The sequence below is a fragment of the Echinops telfairi genome, unplaced genomic scaffold (assembly GCF_000313985.2).
Source record: "Echinops telfairi isolate 266 unplaced genomic scaffold, ASM31398v2 ScPeMD7_7469;HRSCAF=8507_0, whole genome shotgun sequence".
NCBI classification, from domain to species: Eukaryota; Metazoa; Chordata; class Mammalia; order Afrosoricida; family Tenrecidae; genus Echinops; species Echinops telfairi.
Window position 1 is genome coordinate 70,309,041 of NW_022111372.1, and position 26,784 is coordinate 70,335,824.

At 39.3% G+C, this 26,784-nt stretch overlaps 2 protein-coding genes across 2 annotated transcripts in view; one reads left to right on the plus strand and one right to left on the minus strand.

The window, feature by feature from the left end:
- The window catches only part of PTTG1 (PTTG1 regulator of sister chromatid separation, securin), a 16,933-nt gene extending 9,788 nt beyond the window's left edge, over positions 1-7,145 (minus strand). The window contains exon 1 of the mRNA XM_004697117.2: positions 7,101-7,145. The gene's annotated coding sequence lies outside the window, so the exon portion shown is untranslated. The remainder of the gene's footprint in view (positions 1-7,100) is intronic.
- A 70-nt stretch (positions 7,146-7,215) lies between these two features.
- Positions 7,216-26,526, plus strand: SLU7 (SLU7 homolog, splicing factor). Its single transcript, XM_004696765.3, has 16 exons — positions 7,216-7,308; positions 11,216-11,400; positions 12,797-12,950; positions 13,213-13,293; positions 13,561-13,725; positions 14,753-14,821; positions 18,902-18,949; positions 19,124-19,255; positions 19,509-19,606; positions 19,791-19,858; positions 19,987-20,126; positions 21,312-21,473; positions 23,130-23,234; positions 23,392-23,463; positions 23,581-23,688; positions 24,852-26,526. The coding sequence occupies exons 2-16, from the start codon at positions 11,231-11,233 to the stop codon at positions 25,029-25,031; spliced, it is 1,752 nt and encodes a 583-aa protein (XP_004696822.1). The 5' UTR covers positions 7,216-7,308; positions 11,216-11,230; the 3' UTR covers positions 25,032-26,526.
- Positions 26,527-26,784: the final 258 nt, after the last annotated feature.

Consider the following 26,784-nt stretch of genomic DNA (forward strand, 5'->3'; position numbering starts at 1 on the left):
AAAGAATTTGTTCCTCAGGTAAAATGGGGATTTTTTTTGGTGGCCCATACAGGGATCGAAGGGGATTTTTTTTTTTAATTGAAATGTAAGGTGTGGGCTGTTGCACTTGAGTGTCAGGAATTTAAAGACCCCAAAATTTCAATACTAGACAATCAAATCAAGAAAAAATACATTAAGAAAAAGACCGAGTCGTTTTCTTGTTTTGTTTTAGTAGCTTCATCAGTTTTAAGTAAAAACTTCGTACAAGTGTGGTGGGAAACCAGGCTCATCATAGTGATCTTCGCATGGGGCTGTTCCAATGAAAAGTAGTATAGGAGATAAGAGATTTGCACGCAGTTCAACATTTTCCCCTTGCTTTGTGTAGATATGCTTTTAATACTTTTACTTTGTCAATTGTCCTCTTGCAAAATAAAATGTCCTTCCAGATTTCCGTTCGTCCCCAAAATGAAATAAATGTACCAGCTGTACAGTATTTCATTTGAGAATGGGGCTTAAGACAGACCAAGTGGAATCAGCTGTGGGGCCATCCCCAGAAATTGCTGATGTAATAGATTGACCATCTTCATGTTTGACCAGGGAACAGGTAACTCTAATGCATACAAAAGTATGGGCTATTGAGTAGATATTATATTACAATATTGAAATTACATAAATTATTGAATGGGCCATATTAGACATCAATATATGGAACATAAGGAACCCTGGTGATGCAGTGGGTTAAGTATTGGATTGCTAACTAAACGGTATTTTGAACACATCCGTCACTCCTTAAAAAACTGATGACATTGTCCCCCATGAAGATGTATAGCCTCACAAACCCTATGCCGTCCTATAGGGCCTCTATGAGTTGGCACTAAAAAGAGTAAAATAGGCTATCTAATTCATACACTTTGCTTTCTGCAGAATGAAACATTGGGGCAGAAATAATACTAAACAATTCTCACCCAGCCATAAGGGAGATGGCTTTGCCCATTGAGCCTATTTCCTTCAAAAAAAAAGTGGGGACATCTAGTGCAGTAAAGGAATTACATGGTAATGACATAACATCAGAAAATTAAGTTGTTTCCAATCTAAAATAAAGGTATAGTAGTGGTTAACCATGAACTCTAAACACAGGAACCTTGGTAGTACAGTAGTGAAGTGCTTGGCTGCTAATGGAAAGCTTAGCAATTGGAACCCATGAATGGCTCCCAAGAAAGGCCTGGTGATCTGCTCCCATACAATCTACCACTTAGGGCCCCTTGGGGGCACTTTTACTCTGTCCTATGAGTAGGAATCAACTACAGGGCACACAAGAAGGTATACAGACACATACAGGCAGTCACCAACAAGACTGGTCCGAAAAGTATCTTTAGTCGAATTTGTAGGTAAGTTGGAACAGGTACATAAAGTTATTTAGACTTACATTAATGCAAGAGGTGCCCTGGTGACACCATGGGTTATGCATTAAGATGCTGAGAGGCCTGCCATTTATACCCATCAGCTGCTTTAAGGAACCAAAATAAGACCATCTACTTTGGTAAAGATTTACCTCCTCGGAAACCCTATAGGACAGTTCTACCATGTCCCTTAGAATTGCTATGAGTTGGAATCAACTTGATGGCAGTGGGTTTTGTTTGGGAGTTTTAGTCTAAAAATGACCCAAAACCTTTTGTTATTTGAATGCAGCAAGTGAAAGTGGGCTGCTGACCACAAAATCGGCCATTTGAACCCATGAGTCACTCACTCTGCGGGAGAAAGATGCACCTGTCAGCTCCTATCAAGGTATATAATCTCGAAAAAACCCCAAAAGTAGTTCTACTCTAACCTACAGAATCCCTTTAAGTTGAAATCAACTCAAATGTAGTGAGTTTTGGATTTTAGGGTTGTTGCCATCGTTTTGGAGGGTAGATTTATATAAAATTAAAGTGCAAGTACCAAATGACATTCATTTCTAACCCTGAGACTGCCTATATAACATGATTTATAAAATCTAGATTTTCCAAACTTACCATTAAGAAATGTACAGTACTTTTCTCTTTTTCACCTCAAACGAGTACAAAGAAATCTTTTCTTTCCCTCCTTTCTCACAAATATACTATAATATTTGGAAAGGGCAAATTAATTAGAAGGAACACTGGTAGGCTGCTCACTGAAAAGTCAGTGGCTAGAACCCACCAGGTGCTCCCTGGGAGAAAAAACCTGGTGATCTAAAGTCACCTTTTAACGAAACAATAGCGCTAAGTTGTTGCCAGGTGCCATCTAATCGGTTCTGACTCATAGTGACCCTTATGTACAACAGAACAAATCACTGCCTGGTCCTGTACCCTCCTCATAACTGTTCTTATGTTGGAGCCCACTGTTGCACCACTGTGTCCGTCAGTCTCATCGAGGGGCTTTCACTTCCTTGTTGACCCTCCACGTTACCAAGCAATGTCTGTGTTAGACCGGATGGCTAGAGAAACAAATCCAGGTCACTCATGTATATGTAAGACAGGGCTTTAGATCAAAGAGCAATTGTATATTGAGAAAACATCGTTCTTGCTTGTAAGCAGCATTCTGGCTGTACTTGTTCCATTAGAGCTTCCTCGCTTTTATGCAGGTGGCCAGCATTTGCATGCATGTGAGTAAGGAAGAGCACTTTAAAACTAAGATCTTGGGAGAAAGGGGGAACCTATCACAATGATCTACATATAACCTCCTCCCTGGGTGACATACAACAGAAGAGTGGGTGAAAGGAGACATTGGTCAGTGTAAGACATGAAAAAATAATAATAATTTATAAATTATCAAGGGTTCGTGAGGGAAGGAGTGGGGAGGAAAATGAGTAGCTAATATCAAGGGCTCAAGTAGAAAGAAAATGTTGAAAATGATGATGGCAACAAATGGTCAAATGTGCTTGACACAATGATGGATGGATTATGATGAGTTGTATGAGGCCCCAATAAAATGCTTTAAAAAAAGACAAACAACTAAGATCTTCACAAGGCTAAAGACTTTTGGCAGAGGTATAAGTCAAATTCTCTTCTTGTCCTAAATAACTCCAATTTTGTGACAACTTTGTTTTACAATGCAGCCTGGCATCTCTGCACAAATTCTTCTAGATAAAAACAGCTTTTACGAAAAAATGTGGTCCTTCCATCCTGTTCTGCTTATTTCATATTTGCAGTTAGAAGTAGCTGATGTGTTAAGACACAGAATTAAACATGTAAGTTTAGTGGCTAAGTTATGCCCTCCCTTTTTTAAGCACACACACACACACACACACACACACACACACACACTGTGCTCTTAAAAAAAGACAATCTTATAAGTATTCCAAACTAATAGTCAGGCAAATTTTTAAAAATACTTTTATTGGGGGCTCTTACATCTCTTATTATTATCTCTCATTATTATATCCATACATTCACCCAGTGTGTCAAGCACATTTGCACATATGCCATCATCATTTTCAAAGCATTCTCTTCCCACTTGAGTCCCTGACATCGGCTCCCCATTTCTTCCCCCTCTCCTCTGCCCTCCCTCCCTCATGAACCCTTGATAAGTTATAGATTATTATTTCCATATATAGTCACCCATATTTTGTCACCTAAAACTCCCTTTTCTTTTCTTTTTTGCAAAGAGGTCACTCCTGGAAAATCCGGTAAGGAAATGGTGCCTAACTTCCTCCAGCGACACAAGGGGGCAGGGGAATGAAAGTCCACATCTGCCCAAAGATGAAGCCCATGCAGCACGGTCAGGCATGCCTCCACTCTCCATCCTTCTTTACCCTGCTCTGACACCAGCTATCACCCCTCCCAAAGGCATGCTACATCTCTACTGGGTCTCATACTGCGTTACAACGGCCCGCATAGAAATCAGACATTACTAGTGACTTTGGGGATTAGGGAAGTTAACAAGTCACAAGAAGTCAGGAGTCAACCACTGGAATTTGATCTAGGCTTAAATATTTCTTGCTTGTTCTGGGTCAGAATTTTCTTCTCTGACTTTAAAAAAAAACAACAACTTGACCAGTGGTTATCATGGGTGAAGGAGAAAGAGTTTTGTTTAGGAGGCATTGAGTTTATGCTAATGGTGGAGGGATAATTTGGAAAAGATTACCAATAATGTTTGTAACACCAGCCTATGTGAACAGCAGCCCCAGAGGCACCAGAGCCAGATGGAGACAAAGCAGAGGAGCATGGCTGAGATAGTGAGGCAGACAGAGGACTTGAAAAAGTAAAGCTGAATGCCTCCAGGCAGGAAGCTGGCTGGCTGAGTGGGGTACCCTTTGGGCATTTATCAGGTCTAAAAGGAACTGTAAACACTTGCCAGAGCAGGGCAGAGGCCAGGGTGCTGTGTGGCTGACCAGCTGAGGACCAGAGAGACTGAGGACCAGAGAGAGACATGAGGTGTCAACAGGACCGGGTATCAGGCATCAGAAGACCCAAAACAAATAATCATATTGATGGGAACGAAGGGTGGGGTGGAGTGGAGACCCAAAGCCCATCTATAGACAATTGGACATACCCTCACAGAAAGGTCACAAAGAGGGGATGAGCCAACCAAAACATACCACCGACAAAACATACCACATTCCTCTAGTTCTTTAATGCTTCTACCCCTCCACTATCATGACCCCAGTTCTACCTTACAAATCCGACTAGACTGGATCATGTACACGGGTACAGATAAGAGCACTAGGCACACATAATCCAGGACAGATAAACCCCTCAGGACCAATAATTCGAGTAGCAATACCATGAGGGTAGGGGGAATGTGGAGGAGAAAAGGGGAACGGATCACAATGATCAATGCATAACCCCCCACCCACCCACCCAGGGTGACAAACAACAGAAACATGGGTGAAGGGAGACATTTACCAAGGGTTCATGAGGGTGAGAGGGGGCAGAGGGAGGGAAAAAATGAGGAGATGATAACAAGGGTTCAAGTAGAAAGAAAACTTTTTGAAAAGGATGATGGCAACATATGTATAAATGTGCTTGACACCTGGATGTATGGTGTGTTATAAGAGCTGTAAGATCCCCCAATAAAATGATTAAAAATAAATTGTTGTACAATACCAAGAGTATAATCAATGGTACTGAATTATACATGTAGAAGTTTCTGAATTGGAAAATGTTTTGTTGTGTATATTTTTGCAACTGTTTTTTTAAATGGACTAATAACAATGAGTACAAGGAAGAAGAAAATGTTCTAAAATTGTGGTAATGATTTTACAACTCTTCTTGATATGATTGAACTATTGAGTTCTATGACATAATTGTATGATCAATAAGGGTACAATCCTTCTGTCAACACTAGTACCTCTTCTGAGCCATGCCAGCATGCATGTCTCTCTCTGGTCCTCAGCTGGTCAGCCACACAGCACCCTGGCCTCTGCCCTGCTCTGGCAAGTGTTTACAGTTCCTTTTAGACCTGATAAATGCCCAAAGGGTACCCCACTCAGCCAGCCAGCTTCCTGCCTGGAGGCATTCAGCTTTACTTTTTCAAGTCCTCTGTCTGCCTCACTGTCTCAGCCATGCTTCTCTGCTTTGTCTCCATCTGGCTCTGGTGCCTCTGGGGCTGCCGTTCACTCAGGAATCTGGTGGCTCTTCTTTCCACTGGTTGTGGGATTCTCTCTTCCTGTTTCAGAGACAGGCTCACTTTCAAACCCAGCAGACTGGCAAAACTAACCCGTCCCCAAGTTAGAATCCTCTACACTTTATTTGCATGCTCCCACCCAGTCATCAAGTAGGAGTTCCACAAATTATGGATAGAAGAGTCACTGCAAGAAAATTTATTTCACGACAGGTGGTCAACCATGATCCTGCCACCTGCAGCTTTGTAAATATTGTCTCATTAGAAATACTGCAAATTCACCCCTTCTTTGGGGTCTTTGCCTATATCAACCTATAATTCTGAGCTCCTTAGAACACTGTCAAGAGTGTCTTGCTTATGTTTCCCCATTTTACAAAATGCCCTTTTGCCATTAACAAAAACTATATTTAAGTAGGCTTGTAGATTTGTTGTTTTTCACTAAGACACGAGTTTACCTAACCCTGCATTATAAATGAGAACCAGTCTCTCACTGGCTCATCTTTCCCAGACCCTCTTCAGATCCTCCAGCAGGAACTCAAAACATGTAAGACTCATTCCTACCTGCTCCTACTTCTCCAGCACCTTCTACGACTCTTCTGGCGGTTGAGTTTCCTCGTGTGTGCCTAATTGAGGGTGATTAGCCCTGGCAACTAGCATAGTGGTTGCACGTTGGGCTGCAGTTCAAAACCACTAGCCAGGTCAAAACCACTAGCCAATCTGTGAGAGAACAATGGGGCCGCCTACTTTCATTCAGTCTTGGAAACCCACAGAGGCAATTAATTCTACTTTGTCCTGTAGGGTCGCTATGAGTTGGAATCGATTCAACAGCAGTGAGGTCTCAACACCCTGAAGCAAAATTCAGAAATTATTTAAAGAGACTTTTTTAAGTATAAGAGATTCATAGACTAAATACTTTCAGGCTAGTCTGGCACGTTTCTTCCTTCATCTGCTATTTTGCAGTCTTTGAGGTAGGGATGTACCTTTGATATATTTGACTTTTAGGAAGGAGTACATATTTATTTTAGAAAAATGAAAAGTATCTAGAGCGGATATAAAAATGGAAATTAAACAAAATAACTGTATTTTTCAGTTAACATTTTATATGTACACCCTAAGACAAGGATATCGTCATTTTCTTCCCCAAATGTAAACCATTCAATAGTATTTCTTTCCAGTGATAAAATACAGATTCTGAAACAGGGCTTTCTGTACAACTATTGATTATTTGAGTAATTATCTTGGTCTTTCTTACTCGATATCGTGTTATACTGTAAATGGACGCTTGTGTTCACAACCTCCGCAATTCATACAGTAGTTGGCAACTAATTACTACTACTAATTTTAGCCTTTTAAAAATACATCAGGAACTTCCTCATTGACTTCATAGTTTTCTACTGAGGCTTAAAATCTCTGAACTTCCGTCTGCTCATGATATTGTTTTTCATTTATCTCCCTTACAGCCCTAAGAATCTGAGGTTCCAGCTAAAAAATCTAACCAATTCTAAAGTTCACAGGTAAGAGAAACGGATAAGCCTCACCTCCAACCAAGGTAATAGCGCGACAGCTACGGCTCCAAATCTCGCGACATCTACAGAGTAAGCTTGCCTGCAACGAATGCGCATGTGCGGAATGTCCGGAAGTTGCCGCAGTGGCTGCTGGGAGATTGTGAGACTCCGGAAGTAAACATTGTGTAGTTGACTTTTTCTTGCGTCGTCTGGTTTTGGGGGTCGGCTTCTGCGGGATTAGGTAAGTAAATATTCTGAGAACGTGGAGCATTAAGCTGGGGATCCTTGTAATAGGGGTCGAAGACCGGCTTACATACATACTCGCTATTGGGGCTGAACGCTTAGGTTGAGAGATGAACGGAGGCCCTGACGGTGAAGGAAACCACTGTCCTGGTTCCTTCCAAGTCCAAGTCCTCAGACTTGGTTCCGAGACATTAATACCTGCCCCATTAGAGAAGAACCCGAAACAACTTAGTCTGTCCTTTGTTGGGGTGATATGAATACGCCCTCGGGAAGCCTCAGCACTCCCCAACTAGGGGGAAGGATTCTTCCGATACCCAATTTGATAACCTACCCGTGGCTGTCGAGTCAATTCTGACCCACAGCGACCTATGTAAGCCTTTTTTTAAAAAAATCATTTTATTGGGGGCTCATACAACTCTTATCACAATCCATACATGCATCCATTGCATACAGCACATTTGTACATTCTTTACCCTCATCATTCTGAAAACATTTGCTCTCCACGTAAGCCCCTGGCATCAGCTCCTCATTTTTCCCCCACTCTCCCCGCTTCCCCCTCCCTCTTGAACCCTTGAAATTTATAAATTATTATTCTGTCATATCTTACACTGTCCGACTTCTCCCTTCAACCACTTTTTTGTTGTCCGTCTCCCAGGGAGGTTATATGTAGATCCTTGTAATCGGTTCCCCCTTTCTACCCCATCCTCTCTCGGCGCTGCCAGTATCCCATTCTCATCACTGGTCCTGAAGGGACCATCCGTCCTGGATTCCCTGTGTTTCCAATTCCTATCTGTACCAGTGTACATCCTCTGGTTTAGCCAGATTTATAAGGTAGAATTGGGATCATGATGTAGGAGGTGGGGAGGGGGAGCATTTAGGAACTAGAGGAAAGTTGTATGTTTCATCGATGCTACACAGCACCCTGACTGGCTAATCTCCTCCCCTCGACCCTTCTGTAAGGGCATGTCCAGTTGCCTACAGATGGGATTTGGGTCCCCACCCCACTCTCCCCCTCATTGACAATGATAATGGTTTTTTTTTTTTGTTCTTTGATGCCTGATACCTCATCCCTTCCAATACCTCATGATCACACAGGCTGGTGTGCTTCTTCCATGTGGGCTTTGTTGCTTACGAACTAGATGGCTGCTTGTTTACCTTCAAACCTTTAAGACCCCAGATGCTATGTATTTTGGTAGCCGGGTACCATCAGCTTTCTTTTACCACATTTGCTCATGGACCCATTTCTCTTCAGCAATCTTATCTGGGTGGTGAGCACCCATTGATATGATTTTTTGTTCTTTGATGCCTGGTAACTGATCCCTTTGGTACCTTGTGATCACACAAGCTGGTGTCCTTCTTCCAAATGGGCTTTGTTGCTTCTGAGCTAGCTGGCCGCTTGTTTACCTTCAAGTCTTTAAGACCCTAGACGCTATATCTTTTGATAGCTGGCTCCATCAGCTTCACCACATTTGCTTATGCACCCACTTTGTCTTCAGTGATCGCATTGGGAAGGTGAGCATCCTGGAGTGCCAGTTAAATAGAACAAAGTGTTCTTGCATTGAGAGAGTACTCTATGTAAGTCTTTAGAGGAGCAGGGAGCCCCCATCTTTTTCGTACAGAGTGGATCCAGATTGACAAACTATGCAAAGTTCCTTTCTAGAAAAATGCCTTTTCAGTTTCTTTACATTAAAAAGGACTGTAAATAGTACATTCCTGAACCACTATGAAGATCAAATGAGATAATACAAGTAAAATGCTAGACTGTGTTTTTAGCCTTCCAGTAAGTGTTCAGTAAAAGAGAGCTATTATTATTACTTGCAGAAGGTAACATCTAGACCCTGAACAGAGTGAAATCCTAATACATACATCTTGGTGACTGCAATACTTTATTCTGCTTTACTTTTTAATATTACTGTCCCAGGAGGCAATGCAATATAGAAAGAGAAAAACAAAGTGGATGAAAGAACCGACTTTGAATCCAATTTGGCTTTAAATGCTGCTGTTTCTTATTAGCATGTGTTCTTAGGATAGTTGCTGAACCCATTTCTGTGCCTATAAATGATATTAATAACATTTGTCATAATGCTTCAGTGTATTAGAGTGAAGATGGTTAAGTCTGCTATTGTCCCTCTTCCCAATTTAGACTGTAATTTAGGTTTTGTGTATCAGACATAGAACCCCTTTGAGTGGTCTCATGGACTTTCAGTCATTGAGCAATTCCATTGATGTTTAAAGCTTGTTTAAAGATCCAATGACTGGAGAAAGCATATTTCACAGGAAAATTATAATAAGCAATTGGAGAGACACTGTCTGATATAGTAGCTACTTATGGCTATAGAGCAATTGTAATATAACTAGACCTAAGAAGTATAAAATACTTTTTAAAATGTATTTTAAAGGATTTGATGACTTTAATGTTGATTGCTTGGAATGATAGCTAGTCTGGGTGCACAGTTTGCTCAAAAATAACACTATCATAATGTGGAGAATAGAGGAGACTAAAGTAATAAGTTACACAAGGTAATAGCATTGAAAATCAATTGGCTGAATATGAATGCTGTTCAGGAGATGAAAGTAACAAGCCTCAGTAATGAAATAGATATGAAGTGTGAATGAACCATGTGTAAATAGGTGGATATTGACATTCATTTAGACAGATAGCATTGGAAGAGGGCCAGATTTCAGGGGGCAGGTTGTGAATTTGCACAAGGACCAATTGAGTTTAGGTGTCTCTAAGACCACTGTATGGAGATGACAAGTAAGCAGTTGGGTATGTGAACCTGAATATGAGAAGGCTGGAGTAGAGAAATAAATTGAGGAGACATAGTGAGATATTGCTGGTGCTGAAACCTCGAGTATAGATAACCTTGTCCACTAATAGAATTTCGAGTGAGAAAAGAGACCTGGGTCTGAGCTTTGAGGAATTCAACATTAAATAGCTAAGCAGAAGTTGTTGAACATGCAAAGGAGACAGAGAAGCAGCAAGAGAAGTACAAGAAGAACCAGGAGGGTATGGTAGCACATAGCTCAAGCAATACGATTATACCTAATCAGAAGGAACAGAGTTGACAACTGTCCATTGGGTTTAAGACCTTGATCCTTTATGTTTTTTTGTTTTTTTCTTCAAACTGCCAGCAAGTCAATTTTAACGCATAGCAACCCTATAGGACAGAGTTGAACTGCCTCTGTTGGTTTCCATAATTGTACATATTTATGGGGAATATTTATCTTTCTCCTATGGAGCAGCTGCTGGGTTAGAAGTACTGACCTTGCAATTAGCAGCCCAATGCATAACCCACCACTTCACCAAGGATTACTGATAACTCTTTCTTGAAGTGCCGAGCAGAGAGTAGGTTAAGAGGAGTTCTCTGGGACCCCTTGTACTCTCATACATAGTATGGAATACTAACCCAGGGAGAAATGTGCTCCTCAGCACAGCCGGCCACAGGCCCCTCAGGAGCGGAAGGAAGTGAGAAGAGTGCTGTTACATTTAGGGGATTGCAATCAGTGTCGCAAAGTAAAATATATAAATTATTGAATGGAAAACCAAGTGCTCTGTAAACTTGTATCCAAACTGCAATAAACAGTCCTCCCACCCCACTCTCCAAAAGCAATTGTGTGACACAAAAACTTGAGACCATATACAGAAAGAGAGAAAATCAGGCATATATGAGTCAATATGTATAAGAAAATAAATTGTGTATGTCTGTGTTCACATATAAATTGAGAGCAAGGAAGAAATTATGTTAAAAGCATATAGAAATGTCTCTTGAGAAGATACCTTTCTCTTCCAGATTTGGAAGAATAAGAACATTATGTGTAACCCACAATATGAATGTATTTTGAATAGTTTATATGATGAACTCATGAAAGCCTAGTTTATATGGTAAACTTTTTCCCCTCAGAGGAAACAAGTAACCATGTCGGCTGCAGCTGTGGAAGCAGTTAATGCTGCTCCCTTGTCTGGGTCCAAAGAACTGAGTTTGGAGGAACCAAAGAAGATGACCAGAGAGGACTGGAGAAAGAAGAAGGAGCTGGAAGAACAGCGGAAACTGGGTAACGCTCCTGCAGAAGTTGATGAAGAGGGAAAGTAAGTGTTCTACTTTTTCTGCATATTGTTTATTCAAAACTCGTGTCTACTTCATCAAAATTCCCCATTCTTTACATTGTCGAGATGATATCCTTACCTTTGGGGGAGAAGAATGAGACTTTTTGTTCCTATGAAGATTTACAACCCTAGAAACTTACAGAGGGAGTGCTACTCTGTCCTATAAGGCAGTATCTTTACCATTTACATCATTTTTTTATTATTATAATAATAAATCAGTGGTCCCTTTCCACTCCCTATCTGACTTTCCAGAAATAAGTACATTTAAGTCTATCATTGAGGTTTTCTGTTTGAGATTCCTTAAACAAACCAAACCCAATGCTAGCTCAGCAACCCTGTCAGGATAGATGAGAACTGTCCCACAGGCTGTTACTCAGCACCTCCCAGCAATGAAAAATTTGTACTATAGCCCATAACCCAGGATAAAGTGTGGATATCTGCTTTTGCAGCTTTCCTGGCTGGTTCCAGTGACTCCCAGGGTGGGGGTGTGCCCACTTTGGGAATCTGTGCCCCAACCCCCAGTTTAATGGGTTCAAACCACTTGCCTTCCATTAACATCCAAACACTGTAACCACTGTGTCACCAGAACTCCTTGGATACCTCCATCCTTCCAGATCATATGCTTATACTAGTATATTAATCATTCAACATATCCATTACCATAGGTACTCATGTATAAGTCGAGTTTCGCAGCACTTTTTTTTTTTCAGTACATTTTTTAATGCAATTTTTGTGGTAAAATTTGGTGGCTTGACTAATATTTGGGTCAGCTTATACTCAAGTATATATGGTAACTTCCTGCTATGTTACAAAATTAGGTGATTAGCAAAATAGCCCTGTCTTCCTTTACTTCTCTTCCCCTCAGTAATTATATTACTACTTCCCCTCAGTAATTATATTACTACTCTTGGTTTCCTTGTTGTAAATTATTAATTGTAATACTAACTCGCTCACTGCCATTGAGTCAATTGCAACCCTATAGGACAGGGTAGAACTACCTCTGTGGGTTTCCAGGACTGTAAATCTTTACAGGAATAGAAAGCCGTGTCTTTCTCTCCAAGCAATAGTTTGTGGCTTCAGTTTGAAGCCCAATGCTTAACCATTCTGTCACCGGGACTCCAGGAAATATACACTACATTCTTCCTGTTTGTCTGTTTGTTTTGTATTAAAGAGTTATCAACTCTGTGAAAGGCTTAAAAAAGTTCATGGGAAAATGGAATTACAGATAATGGAATTTTTCTAAAAACTTTTTTAATTCCCCTCATATTTCCACTTCCTCTTCCCACTATAATTATATCTGCAGTCTTGCACACACTTGGATTCCAGTTTTAATATTGCTTCCCATCTTTATCCTTACATTACTTTCTCCCCCCCACAGAGACATCAACCCTCATATCCCTCAGTATATTTCTTCTGTGCCGTGGTATATCGATCCATCAAAAAGACCTACATTGAAGCACCAAAGGCCACAGCCAGAGAAGCAAAGGCAGTACAGCTCATCTGGAGAATGGTACAAGCGGGGCGTCAAAGAGGTGCGTGGGCAGTTTGTCCTGGTTTGTGTGGAGACTTCAGATCACGTACTTAATATTGTTATCCGGTGTGTGCTACTTGAGTTCTGCATTTTCTTTCATAGATTTAAATCCTTAAACTTCCCTGTTTATAAATTGTGTAGCGACTTCTAACTGGTTTTTCTCATTAAGGAATAAATAGTTTCGTTAGATATTATTCTCATGACAGCCAATGTTATTTCTAACTTCAGCTAAATAAAATGCTTTTCTTTATATCCACGTGTAGAATTCCATCACTACAAAGTATCGAAAGGGAGCATGTGAAAATTGTGGGGCCATGACACACAAAAAGAAAGACTGCTTTGAGGTTAGTCTTTGAGAATTTTGGAAATTGCTACCAGAATCTGTTTCCTTCTTGTCAGAAAACTTAGTTTTATTTAGGTAAATTACTGGCACAATTTCAATAAAAAATAATTTGAGTGGCTTGCTTTACTAACAAAACATTTTTCCTGAAGATTAAGTGATAACTTGAGTTGTCCTATGGTATGTTTCTGCTAAGAGTATAAAAGTTTTATGAAATTATGTTGTGGGTTGCCAGTACTTAAGAAAAATCAATTCTGCATTGGCTTTTCAGAGACCTAGGCGAGTGGGAGCAAAATTTACTGGCACTAATATAGCTCCAGATGAACATTTCCAGCCTCAGCTGACCTTTGACTACGATGGCAAGAGGGATCGATGGAATGGCTACAATCCGGAAGAACACATGACAATTGTGGAAGAATATGCCAAAGTTGATCTGGTAAGTAAAATCCTTTGATTTTCTACTACCCTTAAATATGCACTCTTGTTGTATTTCTAATGTAAAAACTATTTTTAAATCTTAAAACATTTTAAACATGGTGGTTTCAAACTGCGGACCTTCCAGTTAGCTTGCCAATCCGTAACCCGCTATGCCACCAACCCTCCTTATCTTAGTTGTAGGAGGCCTACTTGAATAGTGAAGATAAAAATGCGCCAGCCCTATTTTGCAGCCATTTATTTCTGTTTGATTCTTTAAAGGTTCTTTATGTTCATACTAAGATTGGAAAAGTTTCTAGAAACATGAAAACAGCTTAGTAGCTGCAGCTTTGGGCTGTTTGCCCTTGTTAACTTTTTTGTATCTTGCCCATGAACCTCTCTTACTTGTCACATACAGCACTTGTTCCAGAGAACTGAAATTTATTTCAATTCAGCCTTATTGTTTTCTGTTAGGATTTCACCTACTTACTCCCATTTATTTAAAACTAGTCACACTGCATTATTCTTAAATTACATGTAAGGTTTAAAATTCCTGAGGTTTCACATCAAGATCTGGGTTTTGTCCTTTCTTGAACACTGAGACCAGTAGTAACCTGGGCCTGCCAGGAAGGACTCAGTCATCTGGAGGCAGGTGGCTGCTGCCCCTTTTAGGCGAGGGCGTGTTCTATGAGGTTAACCCCGGATGCTGCCCGTCTCAATCTAGGTTAACTGTTTGGTCCAAACAGAAATTTACAACCTTGTTGTCTAGACGGTCCTGGATCTTGGGGAAAGGGTTGATTCTTGTCAGCCTTTTCATGCTGTTTGTTCTGTTTACCTTCATTTAGCTTCCCTGTCCTTCCCTGTCTCACCTTTGCTCTAGGGAAAATGCCAAGATGATCCTAGATCTTAGAGCTAGAGGAGTCTTAGGATGTTATTATTGGACAGTGACCTTTTCTGAAAGTAGTAAAGTTATTCTTTTTACATAAATATAAAGTTAAATGGCCATCTGAATATTGTAAGTAAATTTTATGTTTCTGCTTTTTCCTAAGGCAAAACGAACACTGAAAGCCCAAAAGCTGCAAGAAGAATTGGCCTCAGGAAAATTAGTGGAACAGGCTGTAAGTAATGAAAGCAGCCAGCTTTAGAAAGGCTGACCTCGTGGTAATCTGAGAAATGAAAACAAATAGTTACATTTTTATCTTTCCAATGGAAAAGATTTTAGAAGAGCCGTTCAGGATGAAGAGTAAAATTGGCATTTTTTAAATTGCTCACAGAATATAAATTGATGGAGCTATTTTGGAAAGGATAGTGCCATAAAGAATTTATATGCTCCTTTAAAATTTAAATTATTAAATTGACCCATCAAAAAATGTTCCAGAAGCCAGAACGATCATATGCAAAGATGTTCTTTGTTCTTCTAATTGAACTACACAAAGTATCTTCAATAAGTTCATTAAAAAGTCTAATATATTTTCATTCAATTTTTCCATCAACTTTGTAAAGCCCCTTGGATGTAATGCTCTGAGAACCTTTTTCTCAGTCACTAAATATAGAGCTGTAGCATTATTTAATTTTAGATAATTGCACATTGTTGATATGTCAGAAACCATTTAAGAAATTATGTGATCAATTTTCCCTCCTATTTTTGTTCACCCTAGCTCTGCATGTCCCCACCCCAATAACTTTCTCATTTTGCTTATGCAGTTATTTAGGATTTTTGTAAATATAAATACATATTCTTATTCCCACCCCCATTTTATTTTTCAAAAAAGGTCGCAAATTCTCATGCATATTCTAGCATCTCACATACGATCACTTTTCTTTTTAACATTGTGTTGTGCTTTAGGTAAAAGTTTACATGGCAAATTAGTTTACCAATGAATAATTCATATACAGACTGTTCCATGACATTGATTTGTATCCTCTCAATCTGTTAACTCTCCCCTCACTTGCTCCCTGATTCCCCTGTCTCTCTCCACCTTCTCCTATAGGCTTTTGGGTGAATGGTGCCCCTTTGATATTGTGTAGTTGATTGCTCTATGGAGTGTAGTCCTCATAGGTGTTAATATTTACAGACCAGTCGGAGGTTAGCCATGGCCTCTGGGAGTGGCTTTAGTTACAAGTTGGAAGTATGATCTAGGGCAGTAGTCTTAGAGTTCCTACCACCTCGGTCAAACTAATAAGTCTGGTCTTTTTTGTTGTACATTTTTCTCCCTTTCTAACCCAGACTTCCTGTTATGTTCCTTTGGACTAGTTCAGTGGTTCTCAACCTTCCTAATGCTGCACCCTTTCATACAGTTCCTCATGTTGGGGTGACACCCCGCTCACCATAAAATTATTTTTGTTGCTACTTCATCACTGTCGTTTTGCTACTGTTATGAATCGGGCGACCCCTGTGAAAGGGTCGTTTGACCCTCAAAGGTATTGCGACCCACAGGTTGAGAACCACTTGGACTAATGGCTTCTTTGATTCTTTGGTTTCTTGCATTCTCCTTTCCTCTAGCCCAGGATAGGATATTGAATGTTATTTTTGTATAGTTTTAATTTTTATGTATTTTGGAATGTTATTTGTATGCATTATGTTATGCCAGTTATCTAGAATAAAGTGACCAGATTTAAAGTGTGACACCATTGACCGGGGTGGGGGAGGTTCTTAATTCAAAATTTGGTCTATATGGAACAAATAGACCGTTCCCTAGCTTGTCGTGCATTCTTTCCAAAAATCGGGACTTTTTTAAAACGCCAAAAATCGGGACTGTCCCGACAAAAGCGAGACGTCTGGTCACCTTAATCTGGATATCTCTTCCTCAGTCTTCAAGCCCTGTAGCTCAGTCCTGTGAGGTGTTTGTTATATCTAAGATGTTTTCATAACCGTACCCCCTGGTACTCTATTATGTTTATAAACGTGCAATATGTTCGAAATAACCACAGCTTTGCCTATGTATGCTCAAGGGTTTAATCCCAATGACCTCCCACAGCTATTTAACATGCTTATCTGCTTATGATCCACTGACAGATTCTTCGTAGTGTTATTGGAGGATTGTATATGTTAGTAGTATTTCCTATCATTGTCCTTTATTCTTGCGTACTTCTCAATATCTTCCTTTTCTTTGGTCAGGTTGTGTATGGCTATGCTTTGTATTTCATGGTGTGTACTGACTTCCCCTTCAACAGAATTAATACATCTGTTCTATCTCCTTAGTGATTCTCTCTTCCTCCTGTACCCTGCCCCCATCACTGATAACCCTCAAAGAATGTTCCATTCTGTGGCTACACCTGTTCTTTCTGACTTTTTATAATTTCTGATGATGTAATGATACTTGTTATTTTGTTATTGACTTCATTTAGCATACTATCTTCTAGACTTATCCACTTCATAAGATATTTCACAGATTCATCGTTACTTGATAATTATTTATTATTCCATTGCATGTTTGTAACATAGTTTGTTTATCCAGTCATACACTGATGGACACCGGGTTGCTTCTGTCTTTTTGTAATTGTGAGTAATGCTACAAAGAACATGAATATGTGTGTGTCTGTTCATGTCACAGCTCTTATTTCTATATGAGTGAGACTGTTGTGTCATGTGATATTTCCATTCTAGCTTTTTCAGGAAGCACTATACTATTTTCAATAGGCTTACACCATTTTAATCTCACCAGCAATGTATAGGAGTTCCAGTTTCCCCACAAACCCACCAACATTTGTTGCTCATTGTTTCTTTGATCAGTTTTCTATTTCTTTGAGATTTCTGGGTCACATGGCATCTTGTAGTTTTGATTTGTATCTCTCTAATGAATAATGATCATGAGCATCTTTACATGATCTCTTGACCTTCAGAATCTCCTTTTGGAGAATTAACTATTCATGTCTGCTCAGTTTTTAATTCAATTATTTGTCTTGTTATTGATGAAGTGTTCTACACATTTTAGTTCTTCGACCCTTGTCAGATAATGTCAATGACAAAAGTGTTTCTCAATCTTTAAGCTCCCTTTGTATTTTAATGCGCATGCTTTAATTTTTAGGAGGTCCATTTATCTAGTTTATCTTCTATTGTTTGTGTATTTTTTTAGTTTCTTTGATAGGCTGTGTATGCCATAAATTAGGGCCCCAATTTTGCCCCTATGTTTTCTTCAATGCACTTTATACTTTTAGGTTTGAGATTTAGGCCTTTGATCTATTATGGATTTGTTGTATGTTGTTGTGAGGTATGGATCCAGTTTTACTTTTCTGCAAATGAATATCCAGTTTTGTCAGCATCATATGTTAAAAAGTCTTTCTCTTCCTCCATCAAATGAGTTTCAAGTCTTTGTAAGAGATCAACTTTCCATAGCTGGATGGATTTCTGGGTTCTCGGTTCTATTCCATGGTCTAAGTGTATGCCTCTTACTAGTACCAGGCTGTGTAATCAGTCTGAGGCCTCATATTTGTTGTTCTTCAGTGATGCTCATCTATGGAAGACTTCTCCTTTCCATATAAAATTGGACATTAGTTTTTTCATTTTGTTAAAAGAATGCTGTTGGAATTTGGACTTAGAATAAATTATTTATAGATCATTTTGAATAATACTGACTTTTTAATTGTGCTTAGTTTCCTATCCATGGCATAGTATGTTTCTCCATTTATGTAGTTCTTTTTTGTTAAGATCACTTTTAATGGTTACTCAGTGTTCTGTTATTGGTCATTAATTATACTACCATGCCCCTATTGTTGAAATAGATTTCCCCCTTATTTTGTGCTACTGGAGACAATATTATAAATCACATTCTTGTACATACATCTTTATATAATTGACCTATTAACTCATTCTTTTATCTTGCTGTTAATATGCAGTCAAGCTGATTCCAAGGCATACAAACATTGTATGACAGAGTAGAACCTACAACCTTGATGTTAGCAGCTGGTTGATTAACCATTGTGCCACCAGGGCTTCTTATTGACTATCTTCATCATCCCCTTATCTCATAAGGGATAGTCTTGGGCCATTGAAATTCTGTAGAAATTCTCTGGCTTTGTAAATAGTCTAATAAAATTACTCGGGATATCATACTTGTATTCAGAACTTCAGTTCTCATTACAACAGAAATATGAGAATTTGTTATGGTAGAATTAAATATGTTTTTAAAGTATTAAGTAATCAATTGATTCAGTTAATAAATAAGATTACAAATTCTTTTTCTTCTTTCACGATGCAGAATTCTCCAAAACACCCGTGGGGAGAAGAAGAACCAAACTCTCAGATGGTAAGAAATATGTATTGTACATAGGCGTTCATTAGATTTTTGATGGCTGGCATGAATAAATGCTTGACCTGGAGCTTTAAGTAATATAAGCGATGAATGGCTTGGTGGAAAGGAAAACAAGAATGAGATGTTGAGCTTTTTTCTTAATAGATGCCCCTCTCTTTGTCTTCTCAGGAAAAAGAACATAATAGCGAAGATGAAGATGAAGACAAATATGCTGATGATATTGACATGCCAGGGCAGAATTTTGACTCTAAAAGACGAATTACTGTCCGAAATCTGAGAATCAGAGAAGATATTGCAAAAGTAAGTCTTGTCAGCCTAACATACATTTGAAAAGATTTTCAACATTTGAAAATTGTTTGAAAACATTTGAAAAGACATTCATCTTTTCAGTCTAAATTTTACTGACTGACAAAATTATTTCAAGATTAAATATTGTCATCTGTATCCCATACACCTATTTAACATATCCTGAGCAGCACGTCCTACCAATCCATTAAAATCTTTTTGCTATAAGTAAACATTAATGCGGTCTTTAAACCTTTTTTTCTTCTAGTATTTGCGGAATTTAGATCCAAATTCTGCTTACTATGACCCCAAAACGAGAGCGATGCGGGAGAACCCCTATGCCAACGCGGGAAAGAATCCAGATGAGTAAGTGTCAGTTACATTGTTGCTCGAGATGAGATAGGGAAGACGGCAAGCATAAAACTAAATCTTAATCAAAAAAAAAAAAACTAAATCTTAATCAGATGAACTTCATGTGTGATTGGGTAGCAAAAGCATGAACTTTCCTTAATCGGTTCGTCTGAAACTTGGTTTTTATTCGTCTTTACAGAGTTAGCTATGCAGGAGATAACTTTGTCCGCTACACAGGAGATACCATTTCCATGGCTCAGACACAATGTACGTAATGCTCGTTCTTATATTAAGACATTTTTACATCAGTTCATAAGATAACTGGAATCTGTTTTAAGCAGGTTTTCAAGAAGGGTGTAACTGGCCACTCATTTGGATGTTTTTCATTACCCTAGTGTTTGCTTGGGAAGCCTATGACAAGGGATCGGAAGTGCATCTGCAGGCAGATCCTACAAAACTCGAACTGTTGTATAGATCCTTCAAAGTTAAGAAGGAAGATTTCAAAGAACAGCAGAAAGAAGGCATCCTGGAAAAGGTAATTTTGACAAAAATGCTTCGAGAAGAATGATATTGAAAGCAGTTACTAGGTAACAGGCATTTGTTTTGCATTTGGAATGAAATAACAAACATTCCCTTTTACACCACGAGGATTATTCCTTTCTTTCCATTGTCTTATTCAGTTTTTAGACATTTTCTTAATGTTCACAGGCCTCTTATATTTTATAATATATGCAACTTCCAGCCAAAACCAACCCATTGGTGTGGAGTCTACTTTACCTCATAGTGACCTTGTGGGGCAGTACAGCCGTTCTGCAGGGTTCCAAGGCTGTCATCCCGACAGAAGCAGACTACCACATTGGTCTCTTACAGAAGACCAGGATGGGTTTGAACCACCAGCTAGGAGCAGAGGGCTTAACTACTTCACCACTAGGGTTCCAAAGGGAGGCATCAACCCAAAATTAGGGAGCTTAATCAGAAAGTCGTTAGCTTTTACAGCAAAACAAACCATCTCAAAATATAGTCTCTTAGAATAAACATCATTTCTCATGATTCTGTATGTCAGCTGGGTCTCCTAGTGTGGGCCCACTCAGCTGTGGGATGATCTGAGATGCCTCTAGCAGTTATCAGGCTATTTGTCCAAACCCAAGAGATTGTCACCTCTAATAGTCATTTCAGCACCATAAATACTCCTCTCAGCTGACTAGCCCTCCTGCCCCTCTTGTCCATGGTAGTCTCAGAGACTAGCAGAAGAAAGGATGCCCTAATGCACACATGCTTTTCAGGTGTTTGCTTGCATCATGCTTTCCATTTGCCAATTGGGCAAAGCAAGTAGGATGAGTCCATGTCTTAATAGGAGGAGCGGTCGGGTCATGCAGCAAAATATTATTCATACAGGGACAGGAGGAATTTAGGACCTCTGTCTGACCTACCACCCTGAGCAGAAGAATAACTCAGGAGACTGCTTTTGTTTATAAAAATGCGTTGGCATTTTTAAATGGTTTTGGGTGTGTGTGTGTGTGTGTGTGTGTTCACTTTTTTTGTAAGACAAAGCCTCACAAAGAATGTTCCTTTTGTCTATCTGGGAATAACCCTTCAGTAAAGATAAGAGTGCTCTTCCTTGTTATGATTTCTTTAATAATGTTTGGGAATAACCCTTCAGTAAAGATAAGAGTGCTCTTCCTTGTTATGATTTCTTTAATAATGCCCAATTTCTTTTTAGTATGGTGGCCAAGAACACCTGGATGCTCCTCCAGCTGAACTACTTTTAGCTCAGACCGAGGACTACGTAGAGTACTCCAGACATGGGACAGTCATCAAAGGACAGGAGCGGGCTGTTGCCTGTTCCAAGTATGAGGAGGACGTCAAGATCAACAATCACACAGTATGTGCCACTGAGCGTTTGTGCTTTGGGTTGGACATTTACTGTAATGCACTAGCTAGTTATTGCTATGCTTTTTTTCATTTTGAATTTTAACTTTGTATAATGCTTTTTTTTTAACCCACAGAGTTAACCTGTATTTCCACCCCTTAGATTCCGAATTTTCTTACCATTTGGCCTACATGCTTTGTCTATGTGTGTGCACACACATTTCTCATATTTATATATGTATATATATATAATTTTTATATTTAAAAAACTTTATTGAAACATTTATAAATTACAGATAACATAATACTTCACCTATAAACACTGTTTTGTGCGACTTGTAAAAATATTTTGTCCTACATATAGTAACATATTTCAGAAAATTAGCATTAATTCTCTAATATCAAATACCTGGCCTATAACCCAAGTTTGCAAAATAGACCCCAAAATGTCTTCTTCCAAACCAAACTGCTGCCATTCAATGCCGACTCATAGTGACCCCACAGGACAGGTTAGAACTGCCCTGTGAATTTCCAAGACTACAACTTTACAGGAGTAGAAAACCCTGTCTTTCTCCCAAGGAGTGGTTTCGAACTGCTGACCTGGCAGTTAACCACCCAACATGTAAACATTCCACACCAGGGCTCCTCAGATGTCTTCTTAATGTCTCTTTATTTTTCAAGTCAGGATCGATTAGAAAGTTTATTTTAGTTATTACTTGGATATTATGTCTTTCTAGTCCCTGTTTTCTAAATGTTTCCCTCTCCTTTTTGGAATTGATCGTTGAAAAGGTCAGTCTCATTGCCTTGAAAGACTCCTATGTCTTGTATTTGACTATTTCCTTATAGTATCATAAGTTATGAATTGGAATTTAGGTCTAAAGACTTGATTAAATAGATATCAGTTCATCACTTTTTACAATGATACTTCATAGGTTATATATGATACTTCATATGCCATCTTAGCAGAAAGCATGTAATGCCCATTGCTCTTCTGTTGAAGTAGACAAACTAATTGCCTTTATAAATCATAGGTCAAAAATTCAATTACCCCTAGGAGCTAGGAGCCCTGGTGGTGTAGTGGCTACGTATTGCACTACTAGCGACTGCAAGTCAGCAGTTCAAAACCACCAGCCGCTCCGTGAGAGAAAGAAGGGCCTTTCAACTCCCATAAAGAGTTACAGTCTTAGGAACTCACAAGGCAGTTCTTCCCTGTCCTGTAGGGTCACTGTGAGTCAGCACCGACTGGATGGCAGTGAGGTCTTTTTGGTTTTTTTTAATATAAGCTATCCCATGTATGAGTGACGCGAACCAGGCAAATTGCACAAACTGGAGAACACAGATTCTGCCTAGTAGGGGCATCCATGGATATTTTAAAAGCTAGGAAATGCCATGTGGAATATAGGCTGTAAATTTCCCAACCCTTCTGAAGTTTTCAGGAAAACTTAATTGTTTGTATGTGTGTGTGTATTAAAATATTTGGGGGGATTGAATATACGACCATTGAAACAAAAATGCTTTTTTCTCACACTTGAGGCCCAGCTCTCCTCTCCCTTTCAGTCAGCCTGTTACCCCAACTATTTCTCTTCTACATTACCTTCTAAAGGGACTGTGTTGTTTTGTATTCTTACCCACTTACAGATTTCTTTTAACGTATTGCCTCTCTTTGCAGCATATATGGGGATCTTACTGGAAAGAAGGGCGATGGGGATACAAATGCTGTCACTCTTTTGTCAAGTATTCCTATTGTACTGGAGAAGCTGGGAAGGAGATTGCTGTGAGTACTTGTCACCTGCTTCTTAAGTGTGTCAAACACTCTGAAACTCCTAAGTCAGGCTGTATGAAACATCTTATATTTCAAATTTTAACTTTGCTTCTGATGATTATAACTGTAACACTCAAGCCAAATTCTGGTTTTTTGTCTCATTACACAGAATGCAGAGGAATGTCTTCCAAATGATGATGCCGGAGAGGAGCCCGTGAAAAAGCCTCAAACCCTCATGGAGGTAAGTCCCGCTCATTCGGCCTGAATGTTTACATCCTGGAAGCGGGAGGGCTTTCCCATTTAACCCCAGAACTTTGTTCTGACATCTGTAACACTGTACTTCAATCCTCCCTCTCAGATGCATCAGGAAAAACTTAAAGAGGATAAAAAGAAGAAGAAGAAGAAGAAACATCAAAAGAACAGTTCTGATAGTGATAGTGAGGAAAAACGTGAAAAACTGAAAAAGGTACTTTGTGGCGTCTGCATAGTGACTTCTCTTAGAAAACCAACCCTAGAGTCTCACTGTAGAAGGTTTGGAATTAGATAAGGGCATCCTGGTAGTACAGTGGTTAAGAACTTGGCTGCTAACCCAGAGGTCAGAGGTTAGAACCCACCCAGCCACTCCACAGGAGAAAAGATCAAGTGGTTTGCCTCCTGTAAAGATTTCAGTGTAGTAAATCCAAAGGGGCAGTTGGTCTGCTCTGTCTCGGGTCTAGAGCAGTGGTTCTCAGCCTTCCTAATGCCGCGACCCTTTCAGACAGGTCCTCATTTGGTGGTGACCCCACAACCATAACATTATTTTCGTTGCTACTTCATAACTGTAATTTTGCTACAGTTATGAATAGGACGACCTCTGTGAAGGGGTCATTTGACCCCTAAAGGGGTCGCGACCCACAGGTTGAGAACTGCTGGCGTCTATAGGAATTGAAACCTACTCGTTGTAAACAGGTAACAATTAGAATGCTATTTTTGTGGGTCTAAGAATTGAGTTCTTGTGTTTGAATGCACAGAAGAAACGTGTTTTGCAGTTGTTATTTTAGAGTTCTTGACATATTGTCTGGAATAAATGACCTTCCTAACTACTATCATTTTAAAGTTTCACTAAGTTCTTGGGAAACATCAAATTACAGTCTCCCAGAAGCATCAGTTGTAGGGTTGTATCAGTAAAAATTGAACTCCATTCAATTTTTCTTGTTAAACAGAATTTTATTAATAATGACCACAAATGGCAGAGACTGTTTTGTGCACTACGAAAATATTGTACCAACCGAACAGCCCTCCTTATAGCGACTCTATAGGACTCTGAGACTGTAACTCTCTACGGGAATAGAAAGCCCCATCTTTCTCCCCAGGAGCAGCTTGTTTTGAGTTGCTCACTTTGCAGTTAGCAGCTCAGTGATTAACCGCTGTGCTACCAGAGCTCTGTGAGTCAGCATCAGCTTCATGGCAGTGAATAAACAGCCCTTAGCCCTAGCATACCAGTGGAGGGACTGATTCCCAAACTCACTGAAGCCCTCCAAGGTTTTGATGTAGTAGTTCATATTCAGGCTATCTTTTGGTACTCTGCCTCTCTTGAGCAAGAGAGATGTGCTGTAAAGCGGTGGTCCTCATTTTTCCCTCTCACTCCAGGCACTGAATGCAGAAGAGGCCCGTCTTCTTCATGTAAAAGAGACCATGCAAATCGATGAGCGGAAACGGCCTTACAATAGTATTTATGAAGCCCGGGAACCAACGGAAGAAGAAATGGAGGCTTACAGGATGAAACGGCAGAGACCAGACGACCCCATGGCCTCTTTCCTTGGCCAGTAGAAAGGAGTCATAGGAGATCATCCAAAATGGACACAACTTCTGTGTCCTTTTCAGCTTCTTGCTGATAATAGTAGAGGGGAAGATCCTCTTCCGCTCTTCTTCCTGTTGCTATTATTAAAGCTTCCAGAAGTTCCACAGTAAGTTTATTCTGTTCCATGCTGAAGAAACAGAACATACGTCAAATGAGAGTTCAGATGTTCGTTTTCTCTTGATAATGCAGGAAGAGTTCCCAGGTGGATGCCTGAGTGTCCTCTACTCAACAGATCTTACATCTCAGTTATTCCTCATATGTTGAAGCCTTTTAATATTTATACACATATTTGAATGTAGATTAATTTTTCTCAAAAACTCCTTCCTTTTTTAATTACTAGTAACTCTAATTAGAGTTATTTGAAATAATTATTGGTCTTTCTTAAGGTTAGGAACTAAAGCTGAAAAAATTATTCACCTTGGGCTTTTAATCCCTGAAAGGAAATCTGTATAACATGAGAACAACTCTTTCCCTACATCTGTTTGAATGGCAGTATTCTGTTATTTACTTGTTTTATTTTTTTTATTATACTTCCTTTTTAGTACATCTACAAACAGAACTAAGTATCTTAGCCTTGACCTATTGAAACTGTCCATGGAAAATTAATTATCTCCTCATCCTCAAACCTGTGTTGTCCAATCAGCTAGGTTTTATAGCATGCTGGATGTGAACTTTGAGACATAAGAATCCTTCATCTGAGAGGATATAGATGTGTGATATTTTTTGTTTTATTTATGATTGCCTTTATGTAACAATTGTGAAAATTAAATTGAATAAAGAAAATAGGAAATCCATTGTACTTAACTTTACAGCCAGCAGATGTCGCTTTCTATGTAAAATTGGCACAAGGCAAACCTGGAGTTTTCTTCAACCATCTGTCAGAATCAATTGTGAGAACATGTATAACTCTAGTTTTCACAATCCTCAAGCTAAGAGCATTGTGAAGCTGATACCTGAAAAAAATGGAATCAGTGCCAACCAGTTAGAAATCCCTGATATGAACTCATTGACAGTACAGCTCACTAGCTTTTTTACAAACACCACTTGAAAGATACTGTATTAAGTGAGCATCTCAGAAATCTGGCTAGTAGAAGAGGGACTGAGTCAGTCTGTCGAACGCTTTTGATACACATGCGCTGGGTGGTGCTTGGCTGCAACCAGGAGGTTGGAGTTTTGAGTCACCCAGAGAGAAGAGCCTGTAAATCTACTTCTAGAAAATCAGCCGCTAAAAAACGTTCCAGTACAATCCTACTCGAGATTACATGAAGCACTATGAAGCAACAACAAAAAGTGAATAATACATGGTATCAATTCTGCTCACACTATTATGAAAACTTTAAAAATGGAAATAGATTTCATTTTTTAATGTCAAAATTAACATGGACGACATAGTGCAATGTAAAGCCTGATACTGGTGTGTTGAATTTTATTTCTCTTGTCAGTAAAAGTATTTATCTGAGAATATGTAGTAATAGTATTTTGTAGCCTTATTTCAAACACTTGGTAAAAAGGGCTGGCAGGAAGCTTCGGTTAAGTATATTAGAAAATTTCATGATCTTTTAGCAGCAAGAGCAGCACAAACCATATTCCCTAACTTCTAGGCCTCAGTTCTTTTTTTCCCCACTTTATTAGGGGCTCATGCAACTCATCACAATCCATACATACATCAATTGTGTAAAGCACATTTGTACATTCATTGCCCTCATCATTCTCAAAACATTT